Source organism: Alligator mississippiensis, chromosome 1, assembly GCF_030867095.1.
Source record: "Alligator mississippiensis isolate rAllMis1 chromosome 1, rAllMis1, whole genome shotgun sequence".
Lineage (NCBI taxonomy): Eukaryota > Metazoa > Chordata > Crocodylia > Alligatoridae > Alligator > Alligator mississippiensis.
Genome location: NC_081824.1, coordinates 433,284,728 through 433,299,238, shown reverse-complemented (window position 1 = coordinate 433,299,238; position 14,511 = coordinate 433,284,728). Strand labels below are relative to the sequence as shown.

The window sequence follows — 14,511 nt, the reverse complement described above, 5'->3', positions numbered from 1 at the left end:
CATTACAAATACTTACATATCATATTATTCAAGCATAGATGTTCAAATGCTGTCAGACTTGTTGCCAGTTAACAACTACATACATTCAAACTGCAGAAATGCTACTGGGTTGTAAATGAGACAATGGTTTCAAAAAGTAATTTGATGAAACACATCGATGGTATGACAACATGCTCCACTATTTTAGTTAATGAGAACAGAAAGGTGAATACGCTGCATTTTAAACAAGTGTCGCTACTAACAACAGTTGACCTGTTTATAAAAGCATTGACATTTTTCTGACAAATTTACCTCATTGGAGGGGGAAGCGGGAGGTGTAAAAATTGTCTTCCAATAGGACCATACAAACATGACAAACGACAGATGAAAAACCACAAGGTAGACAACTGCAATAAAAATAAAATACAAATAAGATTTCAGTGAGAACAGCTGAAGAGAGCAAGAAGTAAAACATAAAAAGCAATGATTTTTGGTGCAGACAAGCTATTTTTCTTCAGGGAGCCAGTAAGATCAATTTCAAAGAAACTTTAATTTCATCCAGAACAGAATTAGCACTGATCATGAGTGTCTACTTAAATCCACTTCACAGGCCACATGATATGATCCATATGGCATAGGTTACATTAAAATTATGATGATTAAGAACTTGGTCTTGAAGTGATCTCCCAAACAGACTCCCACATTTTTTTTAAACACCTGAGTCATCAGGTATAACACTGCTTGTTGACTGCACCAACCCACCACTTAAAGAAATATGCACACTGAATCAGGCCACTTAAATGAAAGCCTATGGTGCATCTGCCATGGCCAGATTAACACCCTTCTCCACCACTTTCCCATGTCCCAAAATTAAATCTACATTAAAAGTACACACTTAAATCATCATCTTTGAGATCTGTGCTAAGAGCAAGTGTCAGTTGGACTGTGTTCCTAACGTACAGTATATTTAATTTGTCAGCAAGTGAAAAAGCATCTTATACTGTAGGCATCATACTAAGAAAAGTTATGTTAGACATGTCAGTATCATAAATGATATTTTATTTCTAGTGGAGCTGACGCTATGTGCTGAAGCAAAAGAAACAAAAAATGCTGTCCTACATTCAATCTACAAAGAATGTTTACCACACATGAATTTTACTACACTTTAATATAACAGGTTCCCTGTCTGTTCCCATCTTGGAAAGGCTCTTTATAAAATGTTGGTGACTTGATCTAATGGGACTTCTTGATGTAACATTTCATATCTCTAGGAGCATATCCAAATAAGAACTTTTACTTTTATCATTTTTCTTTCATGTAACTGTGTGGTCATTCTGTTTTCCAGCTGCCAAATCAAAAAAAGAATATCTGTAATTTAAAAAGGTGTTGTTACTCCCATAGCAGGCTCATGCCTCACTGGTAGGGGAGCAAGCTAGACTCAGCACTGTCAAACCTATACTGAAGAGTAAATGGGACTGACATAAAAAGAAGAGGTGTAGCTCTGTTATATGTGCGCAACTGGTAATCTATGGTCAAGAATCATGAACTCAGGCTGGAACAGATGCAAAGAAGGACTGTTATGGTGGTTAGGGGAATGGACAGCTTTTCTTACAAGGATAGACTTGCTTAATTTAGCAAAATTATGTCTATGGGAGAATATGACTACTCGGCATATCATGAAAGTGTCAAGGAAGGAGGAAAGCTAAAGTAGACTGGTGGCACAAGAACAAACAGGTATAAACTGGTTATGAATAAACTTTTATCTGAAAATGAGCTTTATAACCAGAAGAACAAAGTTCTATAAGAGCCTTCCAAAAGGAGGAGTGTGAATAAAAACGAAGCTAATTTTAAGATGGAGTGCGATCAGTTTACAAATGGCCTTATATGACGCAGTTGCTTGTGACAGCAAGGGTCTGAATCTATGACCCAAGAAGTTCCCTCCTGTCCCCATTTCCTGCCAGTTGTTTCCTCTTAACAGTAGGCGGAAACAGCTGTGTGGTGTCAGGCAACAGGTCTCCTAAAAAGGAAGGAACATAAAATATTTACATCACCTTCTGTTCCTTGAAGGGGAAAACTTGACCTATTTCTGTGCATAGCTATACAAAGATCTTTAAAGAAGTTATATTTAATGTTTCAGGAATGGCATGATGTTGACCTTAAGGTTGTAGTTTCTACCACCTTTGAATAAAGCAAGCAAGCTTATTCCCTCCTGGCCTTCTTTGTCTTTTTCTCACAATGACAACATTAACCTGATTTGAGCTCTCATGGATTTGACTCTTCCTAAGCTTTTTCCTTGTAGAGTCCTTCTGCCCTTATCCATTGCCCTTTCTGCCTAAAAGAGGAACAATGAAACCACCTTACTGCCAAGGGACAGAGACAAGCAGAAAAAAGCCTTGTATGTGGTGCCCTAAAACCTGTAACTCTGTTATATGAACATGAAACATCTGACAGAGAGGAGATTTAGGTTGGACATCAGGAAGAACTTCTTTACGGTAAGGGTTGCCAGAATCTGGAATGGGCTTCCAAGGAAGGTGGTGCTCTCCCCTACCCTGGGGGTCTTTAAAAGGAGACTAGACAAGCACCTGATTGGGGTCATCTGACCCCAGTACGCTTTCCTGCCCAGGTCAGGGGGTCAGACTTGATGATCTATTGAGGTCACTTCAAACTCTAACAACTATAAAACTATGAAACGCCTCAGTGTGCTAGGCACTATACAGCAAGAGATGGCCTTCTCCGACTAGCTTACAACATAGGCTTAGATCAGAGGTGGGCAAAATGGCAGATCTGGCCAGTAGCTGGATTCCATTTCCTAGCAGCCCCTGCCTGTGTGGCTGGGCCTGGTTTCCATGGAGACTCCAGCAGCAGCCATGCTGTGACAGCGCAAGGCCAGGGTTTCCATGGAGACCGGCCCCAGCAGCATTGGCAGGGTGTGTGGCAGGGCGTGGAGCTGCTCCAGAGCCCAGCTGGGATCTTGCAGCAGTGACAGCGTGGTCTAGAGCTGGGGCAGAGCCCCCATCTGCAGCCTGTATGCCCCTGACTGATGCATGCAGGCTGCAGATAGTGGCTCTGCCCCAGGTCCAGACCATGCTGTCACCACCGCAAGATCCTAGCCAGGTTCCGGAGAGCAGCTCTGCACCCTGCCACGTGCCCTGCCAGCAGGGACAGCACTAGCGGGGATGGGGGGGGGGGGGGTATAGCCATCCCAAAATTCCTTGCAGGCAAAATTCTCTGTAGCTAAGCCTGCCCCACTCCTGCCTGAAGTACAGCTCCCCACTCAGCGCCCCCCACCAGGAAGAGGTTGGCACCACTGCTGCCTGCCAGTACTGCTGGGGCTGGTCTCCATGGAAACCCTGGCCCATGCCATCACAGTGCAGCTGCTCTGGAGTCTCCATGGAAGCTGGCCCCAGCCACATGGGCAGGAACTGCTTGAAAATGGAGTATACTGCCAGCCAGACTTTCCCCGCCCCTGGCTTACACAGAACATGAATAAACTATAAAAATTCCAGGAAAGTGGGTTAATGAAAGTAGTCATATTGAGGTAAGACAGCAGGGGAAACTCAGAGAATGGGGATGAGATAGAGTAGTAAGGATTGGTAAAGAGGAAGTGGTAGGTCCTGCCCTCCCAGCACCCACCTGATCTAAATATTTTTAATTGGGAGTTAAGAGAATTCAGAAAAGTTACCCCCAGAATGCAACCTCATCTGAGACTATCTGGCACAAACACTAACTAGAAAAATGGAGCCTGGGGTCCTACTGAGGGTCTAACCTAGAACCACTGAAATGCAAATGATAACTACTAGACTTGATCTTAGCCAAAAGGCCAAGAAGCTAGCTTTGTTGCCAGTACCTAATGGAAAAAGACAGTTTTCAAAGAAATCTAGGAGTTCTTGCACTATTTAAGACAACAAAATGGTGAAGAAGTCTGAAGAGGAGATCATCAACACTGGAGCAGAAGGCAAGCTCTCTGTTGCTACTTGAGGACTCCTCAAGGGAAGCAGAGGCCTTTCAATTAATTATCCAGAAGATCAGTGTCCAACCATGGGTCCCAGAACAGCCTCTTAATTTTGTTCCTGCCTACCTTGTTACTTTTGTTACTGCAATTGAGCAAGGTATTCTGCCAAGCAGAAGGAAGGTGACTTAAGAAAGGAGAGAAGGGGGAGGGGAAGACACCAGTTTTAATAGTTTCCCCCTCCATTCTGCACAACCTCTTGGAGCAGTGGCAACAGAACTCTTGCAGGCACCCTTTAAAGAATCCTGAACCATCTTGATGTACAGTAGAAACCAGCTGGTGCATATTTGTACCATTTATTTTCTTTTACATTCAAACCAGACAAAGAACGAGAAAGAATGTGTCGGTCTGTCTGTCCATAACACTTTATTTGCATTCTGATTGGTTGACAAAAAGCCAGAGTGCCAAGAAGTGTTTGGACAGAAGGTGGTGATGCGCCGCCATAATGGTGGGGGCATGGGATGGATTGAGGGGGGGGTGAGACCAGCACAGGGGGGCAAAACCCTGGAGGTGGTGGCAACAGAGCAGACAGAATGGGGGGGCGAGGCAAGCCCCCCCTGCCCTGCACGTGGCGATGATGGAGTGGACGGGGGAGGAAGGGGGGCAAGGCCACCAGAGCTGGCCTTGCACCCCCGCTGCTCCTTGGATGCGACGGTGGCAGCACAGGTGGGGAAGCAGGGTTGGGATAGGCCACCGGAGAGGCCACCGCCCCTCCCTGCTTGTGTCGTCACTGTCTGCAGGGCCGATGCAGTGGGCAGAGGAGTGGGCCGGACGCGAGTGGGGGAGGAGGGGGCGCACCATGGCGGCAGCAGTGGGGGGAGGGGAAGAGTGTGCCCAAGTGGGGAGGCAGCCAGGCTGCTGCAGCGGTGGTGGGAGAAGCAGCGGGCCCGGCCCAACACAACACCAGCTGGGGGAGGGGAAGAGCAAGCCTCCTTCCTCCCTCCGGTCTGGGTCCACTCCTCCCCTCCGTGGTGGCCCAGCTTCTCCCTAACCTCGGGCCCTGGCCCGCTCCACCCGCTGCTGAGGCAGGGAAGGGGACAGTGGGCCTCGAGAGGGAGGGGGGGCAGGCGGTTCTGTCCCCACCCCCCATCCTTGATGAGAGAGACAGCGAGCAAGCGAGCCTTAATCCGTCTGTCCGTAATGCTCTTTAAGGGTGCCGGGACACCAACAGGGAGGGCAGAGGGAGGGACCAGCTGAGGAAAAGCAGGAGCTGGCCTCCTGGCTACTGTGAGAAGACAGTTAGATGCACAATGCCATCAAGAAAGTAGCCTCACAGTAGCCAGGAGATTGGCTCCCGTTTCTCCTCAGCTGGCCCTCCCTGTGCCCTTCCCAGCACCCTTAAAGAGCATTACAGACAGAGAGAGACTCACAGACAGATGCAGACGGACGGACTAAGTCCTGAGGACCAAGCTACATGAAGAAGGCAATTGGACGTGACGAGACATCAAGAGAGCTGTGCAAATGAATCCCAAGAGGAGGCTATAGTGAGGAGACAATTAGATACACAACGCCAACAAGAACGTTGATTGCAAGGGGCCACTGTGAGAAGACAATTAAATACATGACGTAATGAACAAAGTCGTGCAAATAAGTCCCAAGAAAATGCCACTGTGATAAGACTTGGCAGCTAATTAAACTGACTGGTGGTGTTATTTTTCTATATCCAATGCTGAAGTTCCTGCTCTCCGTAACAGTAAAAAAAACCAACTAGATATATACTGGCAAACTAAGCAGTTTAGGGAAAGCAAGATGGCATTTGGAAGAGAAATGTATAAAGCGCCCCTGTTTAGACTTCATTTGATAGTTTAGCAGATACTGACTGTACAGCAAAGGCACAGTGCTTTAAGGAGGAGAGGGTCTTGCACAGTCTTCCAAAGGATCCATTAGAGGTTAAAAGAAGAGGACCCTAGGGAAAAATCCATGAGAGCTCCTACTGTATCAAGGTCAAAGTGTAATACTTAACATTTATCTAAGACTGATTTTTTCAGGAAAACAGACATGCTGGGGAACAGAAGCACACTTTCCATTTAATGAATAAACAGTTTTCTTAACTTCTTGTGATAATCTTCAGATCTACTTAGAGGGCAGCTAGATTAAATACACATACATGCCAAGATACTCCCTTAGACACTGAAAACACCACTGTGTATTTGATCTTGTGGTTGTCATTAGAACTCTCTCCCTGCAAGATTATAGCCTAAAGGTTTTGTGTGGTAGTACATCAGTTCCAAATGTATAAGAAAAACAACGTCAAAAAAAAAAGAATTACAGTTCAGTTATATTTAATATGGAGCAGTTCCAGTATCTATAAGAACATTAACATTATCATTTAAAATATTTAACACTTCTTTAAGAGAGACTATTAGGGCTAACTTAATTTTTACATTCTAAGAGAAATATATCTTAAAAATGAAAAGAAAGGGAATTAATATAATGAAATCACTACTAAATTAAAATAGAAAATTATAACCAAGGTCAATTGTAATATGGGTTGAACCTGCATTTGAAATATGAAACAAAAATATACGTTTAAAGACATACACATTTTGTTTATGTCCATTACAATCTTACATAAAGGAGAGCTACTAGAGGACTCAATTCTACTGAGGCAAGAAGACAAAAAGTAAACAAGGGCTACAAAGTTCAAAGAGGTATCTAACTTTGTATTAAGATCTTAAAGTGAGTATCGCTACACAAATCAGATCTGCTTCGGCAGTTTTTAAAAAAATGTATGGGTTTATACTGTTCTTCATTGTTTTTGAGTTACATAAACTCCATGGAATTCACTTTCCCATGTAAGCGGTTTTTAAAATAAGCCCAAAAATAATTCTCCCGATCTACTTTGTATATGGCTCTTACTTTTTCCAGAAAAAGACACAAAAAATGACACAACCTACATTTTATTTCACTCCCTAACTGCTGCTGCTCTCATTCAAGATACAGCTCCAAGTGCTGGAAAATAATGTGAATTAATATGTGAATTACTTGTGAAGTGCTTTGAATCAGAAGGAAAAGTATGACCGTAAAAATCCCTACTATGCCCACCCTCCTATTGGCTGTACATCACCAATAGCCAGGCACAGAGGAATAAGGTTCCAAGCCAACCTGTCCTGTTCACTGAACTGGTTTCAACTGGAACATCTGTCTCCACTACACTGATCAGGGATCCGGGTTTTCTGTTCTCCACAGAAAAAGAGGATTTTTTTCATTTTAAGGAGAAAAACGAGAATTTTCTCTTTTTAAGGAGAAAAATGTGGGAAACAACAGGTTTCCCCTTGCAGGTTGGCAGAGTTCCAGCCTACAAGGGGATATTGGGGGGGGGGGGGCGGGGAAAGAGTGAGGGGAGGGCACATGGCAGCCAGGTGCTGTGGACAGCAGCTCCCTGCAAGTAAGTCTAGAGGGGAGAGGGACTGAGGCCCCCATAATGAGGGGGGGAGGGAGTTAGGCAGGCATCTGGGGGCCCCCTCTGGCAGGGCAGGGGGCACCGTCAGGGCCAGGGGGCTGTGGGTTGGAAGTGAGGGGAAATAGCAGCAGCAGGGCATTGGCATATCAGGTCTCCTCAGCGCCACAAAGCAGTGGGGGAGAGGGGGACACAGCTGCAGCTGGACCCTCATCCTGGTGAGCCAAAGGGACAGGGGGAGCTCTGATTTTCCATGACAAGAAAACCAAAATTAAATGCCAAAATTTACAGGTATGTAGAATTTATTTAAATTATAACGACTGAAGAACTGGGAGGCTTCCAAATTGCTTTAAAACTGTAAATTAGGAGTGCACCGATACAGATTGTGGGGGTCAATACTGATAGCCAATATTTAAGGAGGCATATTGGCTGATACAGATCTGATTTGATACCTGATACAGCTGCCTCCAGGTAGTAAGTCCAGTGAGGTAGAATGGGAAGGGGGAGGGAATGAGCATGGACAGGGGGCAGATCAATGCCCCCCCCCCCGCAGTGAGGAAGGGGGCAGGCACTGCCCCTGGGAGGCAGAGGGGTGTGGGACAGAGCCATGGCTCGTTGGGGGGGGGGGAGGGGAGGAGGAGTGGTTCCTGCTGCTGCTTGCACCCCAGGATGGTGGGCCAGGAGGGGTTGTGCCCCTGGATCTGCACAGCACGGGGCGGGCTGCAGCTGCAGGGTGTAGCTGGAGCTGCATGGGGCTTTGATTGCTGGGGGCTGGGCTTGGAGCAGGCTTTGGCAGTGCTGGTAGGAGGCTGTAGCCACCCCAAATTTTGCTGCAGTTCTGCTCCCAGCCCCGCACCACCACAGCCCCGTCTGAACGCCCCACCTCCACCCAAGTGCCAGGAAAAGCTGAGGCTGCACTGAACAATGGCATGGGGCTGAGCTGCAGCAAAATTTGGGGTGGCTGCAGCCTCTTTCCAGCACCACCAGAGCCTGCTCTGAGCCCAGCCCCAGTCAAGAGAAACCCTGGCGCAGCACCAGCTGTGGCTCCACCCTGCACAGATCCAGGGGCACATGCCCCCCCCCCCAGTACCCCAGAGTGCAAGCAGCATCAGGAGCTTCCCCCACCCCATGAGCTGCGCCTGTCCCGTGTTTGCTGAGCAGCGCATGCCCCTGTCCCCTCCCTCAGCAGGGGGTGTTGATCTGCCTTTTCACGCCCCTTCCCCCTCTCCCCTTCCAACTTACCAGCTGGAGGCAGCTCTTCACGCTCCTGGCTCTGCTCCGTGCTGCGCTGCAGCTGCGCACAGCACAGACATTTATCGGCCAAATTATCGACCCCATAGGGCTGATATCCAATATAGACAATTTCCTTCATATCGGTACCGATCTGATATAGGACTAATGTACTGGTGCACCTCTACTGTAAATATATCTATAAACATTATGTTAAACTGATACCTACATATATAGTAGCATTTAATTTTTAATCATGGAAAAAAAATGTGGATTTGGGTTTTTTTAACTCATAGAATTTGTTGGTTGTGGTAGTTTTTTGTTTTAACATCAGAGAATTTGTGATTTTTAAAAACAGAAGAAACCAGGATCACCGCTGATGATTCCATCACCCAAGGAAATCTGCTGGAACTCATGACTGGTCTATCCTGAAAGGTTTGGAGAGTAAAGTATTTTTGTACACAGTATTACTAGTACAGGAGCTCTTGGAGGACCTGGTGGGCTGTATAAACACATAGTAGGAGATAGTTCTCGCCTCAAGGGAGCTCACAGCTTGTTTTGGAGATTTAGAAAAGAAAGCCAGATCATTCCTTCAGGCACTGCATTCCATGAAGGTCCTGCTAGACGCTAGAGTTTCTCTCATGCTCCCCACCAAATAACAAGCTATAAGCTCTCCCCTAGAAGCTACATCTTCTGGGGGATGCATAAGAAGACAAGGCCATCCAACAGCGGTACAGCAAGCTAGCGGCAGAACTGGAAACAGGTCATACACATTGGTATAGGCTCATTAACTCCCCTGGGAACTGGAACTAAGTAGCCCAGGCACAGTGCTGCACAACATGGTTATACTGCTTCTACTTCTGGAGCTTGGTGACTCATGGTCATGATCTGGCCTAATAATTTTTCAGAGAAAAATTTTCAAAGGTTTATGTAGAGAAAAGGGCACTTACCCAAACCCACCCACCACCTATCAAGCTGCAAGCTCCAGAAAAACACCTTTATGGGTCACCATTACCAGCACAGTGACTGTTCATCATCATGTATTCCCAAGCAGGAACTGCCAATGAGCTAGAAGTTATGTGAGCAAAACTAAAATTTTAAAAATTGAGCTGAATAATCCCCTATCTGACTACTGGGGCAATGTTGCTTGTTGCATCTGATCAAACTTGCTGAATTATACTAAGTTGGGTATTTATACAGTACTGCCCACTAGAGTACAGACATGTCTGATACATTATGAATATTAGATTAATTGTTTTCCAAAGACAGGCCCAAGCATATGACACTGAAAACTCAATAATTTCTACCCACATTTCACTTTTATTTGCCCACCTGCTCATTCTGGAGAGTTTATGCAAAAAATTGCCATGGTAAATGGAACTAAATTTCAATGCATCAGATATACTTGAATGGTTATAGAAAGGGAAAAAGGGGACCTCCCTACTTACAACTTTTATAATCTGAAGATGAAGGTATTTCTTACCTTTTTCTCCAGCTGAAGTAATAGTGACTATGGGAAAAAAGAGAGAGATGGTAAGTAAATCTGTATCTTCCCCCCGCAACAAAAAGCTTTATTAGAAGTGAGCTATGTGAAATACGCACACACTGAAATATTTTTTATAAAAAGTTATGCACCTGTGTACCACATAAGAACACTTGTTTCTCCTAACATCTAAGTCAGCAGCAGAGTCTAACACAGAATTCATGAGTCCCAGGTTCCATGGTTTAACCAAATTCACAATGCATAAGCTAACTGTGATCTAATTAAAGGTTATCCTTCTGATATGTACCTACTATACTCTCTGAACAACATTAAGATGTATGCATTCACCCAGCTTCTTTATTTACCACTGGCATCAATTCTAGAAAAGCATAAATGAATCACTGCCTCCAAACCAGGAGGTAGAGAGGGAGTGAAAAATAATAATGAAGTTCTTTACAGAAGTTCCCATGCAGATGTCCATATTAGTTGCATTCAATCTATTTCTTAAGATCTTGGAACTCTGTCACCTTGGGTATCACATCATCTTCCTCCCCATCACTCAACTGAATAGTCTGCAGGCTATTTTTGTCTCTCTTCCCTACCCCAGGTATTGAAGTGATAATAAGTTTCACCAGTTCTTACTCCTGTGCATCTCCAAGATCTATTTATTTCTATCCCTATCTAGCTAAATCTACTGCAAGTGCAATGCTGTAGGGCTACTTCTGCTGCCAGAGGGTGAGAGGCAATCCTGATGCCCCTCCTAAGTTGGCACCTGGAGCTGGTGCCCTGCTTGTCCATCCCTACTTAGACCACTGCATGGAATTTACTGTTAAATCACCAGTGTAAGGCACTGTCTGCAAAAGGAAATGTACAGGAGCAGAGATTTGTGCTCAGAGAGCTGCAATCAAGATCCTGTCAAATTACCACAAATGGAAGCAAATGTACAGTATTTACATTCCATTCTTGCTGAGAGCAGAAGAGTTCAAAACATATTCTTTGGTTGGTTTACAGTGCAAATTTCCTTTCCCCACCCTTTATGCCTTTGTATTCAGAAGGCCAAACATCTTCAAAGCACATTTTATATTAAATTCTCAGTTTCCTACAGTAAGTCTTCAATGTTTTACCAGCTCTTTGTTTAAAAAAAAAAAAAAAAAAAAAGATATGGACACAGAAGTAATTATAGTCTAATTCACACTGCAATCTTGCAAAGGGTTTATGAAATACATAAAGAGTGATACAGAAATCTTGCAAGTTTCCAGAGACTTGAAGATCACATTGGGTTTCTATAATTTAGCTGACATCACTGTGCAACTCTGACTAAAGTTAAAGTGACACTGCAGTTACAGAAAAGACTGCAGTGTAGTGTACAGATATCTAATACAGCTTTTACTAGATAGTGCAGGTATCAAGGCTAAGCTACTACTGGTGCCATGGAGCTTAGTGTGGGCTGCAAACCTACCCAAGTAGCAGGATAAATTAGCCTGTGCTGAGCTCTTTGCTGCTGTGTATGAATTGTTAATGGCACCTGAGCTAACTAAAGTGAACTTCAGTCTCTCTACACTACACTGCAGTCACCTGCATTGTGCTGCAAACTCTAATTCTCTCCTCTCAACATGAAGCCAAAGAACAAAACAAAATAAAGCAGTAAAAAGAAAAACACTTATTCAAAAGGACTTAATGCCAGTTATTACGTACCAAGAACTGCCCACAGCAAGGTATAAAATGACTGTTTCCCTCCTTCCTTGAATGGTGCATTAGTTCTTTGTACCAGGAGAAAGGCTCCCCCACTCCCCAACACAAATGTAATGCCTGTTCACAGCCCTGAATCTCTCTCGCACCATTTTTTGTCTCTGTTTTTGCCCACACTGCTCCTTACACTCACAAATCCCTCTTTTATGCAGGACAGGGGAAAAAAATCCTGCATAGGTAGAAGAGAGTGGTGAACAATGATCTAATTAATCAGAAGAAAAAAAAAAAATCAAATTTTTCATAAGCGACTCATGACTTTGGGCTTCTATTTTTTTGAATACCGAAACTGAGCTATCTTAGAAGCTGACATTCAGAAACTGCACTGCTTCAAAAGGAGACTTCCGAACACATGTCCAATACCAGCGACTACTACAGCAGCACCCAGGTACCTCCAAAAGCCCAGCAAGGCCAGGAAAACTCTCTGAGGCACACAGAAGTAGTTTGCCAGGTATCTCTCAGAAAACCAGTTAGGAGAACTAAAACAAGAACGTAACACATCTTTACTCAGTGCAGTAACTGAACTGTAGAATCATCCTCAAGGTAGGATCCATCTAACTCGTTAGCAAGCGATGAATTCAGAAAAAATGCAAATAAAAATAAAGATGTGGGAAAAACAAGACCTTGTGTGATACACCATATTTATGAAAATCCAGGACAACTCTGAATTTAAGATGACCTCCCCCCAATAACAATTACATGCTATACATGAAAAATTATCACAGTTATAATTTTCCATGTATACAATCTAATTAGTGGAAGGCCATTTTAAGTTTGTCCCCCACTGCTGCTGTGGCAGAAAAAGCAGCAGCAGTGGGGGTAAGGCAACATACCCATTCCCCTTGCCCCTCTTCCCCTACAAACTTACCTATTGTTGTAGCTCTGCTCTGGAGCCCAGCCCAGCCAGGGAAAAGCAGTGGCAGTTTTTGGCCAGGCCTAGTCAGGGCTAGAGGGACCTGAGCAGAAGGTAAGGGGCACAGGCTGCATAGTCTCTGCCATACTCCCCTCAAACCACACACAGGGGTATCTCCTGTTCTCTTACACCATCAATACCCCATGGTCTCCCCTGTGCTCCCCCAGCTGTGAGCCCCCTCCCCTGCCAGATGAGCCATCCCAGATTGGGGCAGGCAGGAGATGGCTCCAAGCTTTGGCCTGAGCCCAGAGCTGAAACCATAGCTGAGCTGCTGTCTGCCCCAGGCTGGTGCCTAAATCCCAGACGAGGGGTTCCCCCCCCCACATGCTGACTGAAAAAGAAAACCTTATCTTGGATTTGAGTATACATGTTAGTGGTATGTATTCTTCAAAGCACCACTGACAGGCCCCAAGGAACCCAGGCTTTGAAACAGTGTGGTCTCCCCAAGGCACCTTAAGAGTAAACTTTTACATTCCTGTTAGTTTCTCCTCCCTACCCATGAGGAGTACTAATGTGCACATGCAAGTGCGTTCCTTCACCAGACTGCTGCCCTTACTCTTCTGGATTAAACAATCAGCTCTAGAGTTCAGCTGACGCACATCTCTCTATTTAACTTGAAGAACAACTTGGGAATTCCTGTTAACCCTTGACTCACCTACATGTGAAAACACTTACTCATGTGATGATGATCAGTGATCATAACACAGTGGGCTGGCAGTGGCAGCAGTTATAAAGAGCCAATCACCAAATATCTTCCCAGTCCTTTAAAACCCACAACTCGGTGACCTTTTCTTTCTGTCTACCCATTTCCTAACCAGAAATCATCTACTACTGCGTTCATCCACAGGCACTACCAAGCTGCTTTTTTAAGAATGACTTCATGAAGACCGAGCTGATGTGCTCTCAGCTGGCCAGAGACCAACAAGATACTGATGGATCTCTGATGCAACACTAGCAGGGGCAAGAGCTGAATACATATATTGCCAGCTGAAAGGAAGCCCAGGCAGAAGTGTACAACTTGCCAAGTTGGAACAGATTTACTTTAACAAGTTGCTGAGTTTATAAAACTTCTGCCCAAGATCCACTGCAATGACAGACAGGTTTTTATAATACACTGCAAAAAATGTTCATAACAGTGGTGTAGTTCATTGTAACATTATACGTGGAAGTGTGGCCTTGAACTGTTAGCAACACGAGTGAGCAAGAACTACCAGGACAGGACGCAGCTCCCACAACACCTGTCTACTATTCTGTAGGGTGCCTGCTTTTCCTTACAGAAAGTATTTCAAGAGTGGATCACTTATTTCTGTGAAGTCAAATTGTAACGATCACTGTTTGAACTCCTGTCACAACTTTTGGGTAGGCTTCAAGCAAACTCAAAAGGCATTCAACGATGGCTTTGGTAACTGTTGATGGGAAGCCTCTCTCACTGCAGCTTAACCTTGATTTCAGAAAGTGGAAAAGAAAAAAAAGCCACCACCGAACAAACCCACATACCAAGGCATTTTTTGGGCTGCACAAAACAGCCAATTTGTGGGAATGCCTTGCCACCTGTACTGCTCTCTTAGCTCACAGAGAGCTTCAGAAATGCAGCACACCCAGGGACTGACCTTATAAGATGCATTATACTCTAAACATGGTAAAAGTGAGATTACAGTTGCACAGTATGAACCATTATGACTTGTTTTGTTACTAAACACAGTCACAGTTTGTATTATGGGTAAAGCAATGTTAATGTGTTTATTTGACTA

At 44.7% G+C, this 14,511-nt stretch overlaps 1 protein-coding gene across 2 annotated transcripts in view; it reads right to left on the bottom strand.

The window, feature by feature from the left end:
• The window catches only part of ZDHHC20 (zinc finger DHHC-type palmitoyltransferase 20), a 71,566-nt gene that overhangs the window by 37,083 nt on the left and 19,972 nt on the right, over positions 1–14,511 (bottom strand). For both annotated transcript variants that reach the window (XM_059720531.1, XM_014600678.3), the window contains exons 2-3: positions 10,102–10,128; positions 292–386 (exon numbers count right to left, since the gene is read on the bottom strand). In XM_059720531.1, the coding sequence (XP_059576514.1) occupies positions 292–351 (60 nt within the window). In that variant the 5' untranslated portion in view covers positions 352–386; positions 10,102–10,128. The remainder of the gene's footprint in view (positions 1–291; positions 387–10,101; positions 10,129–14,511) is intronic.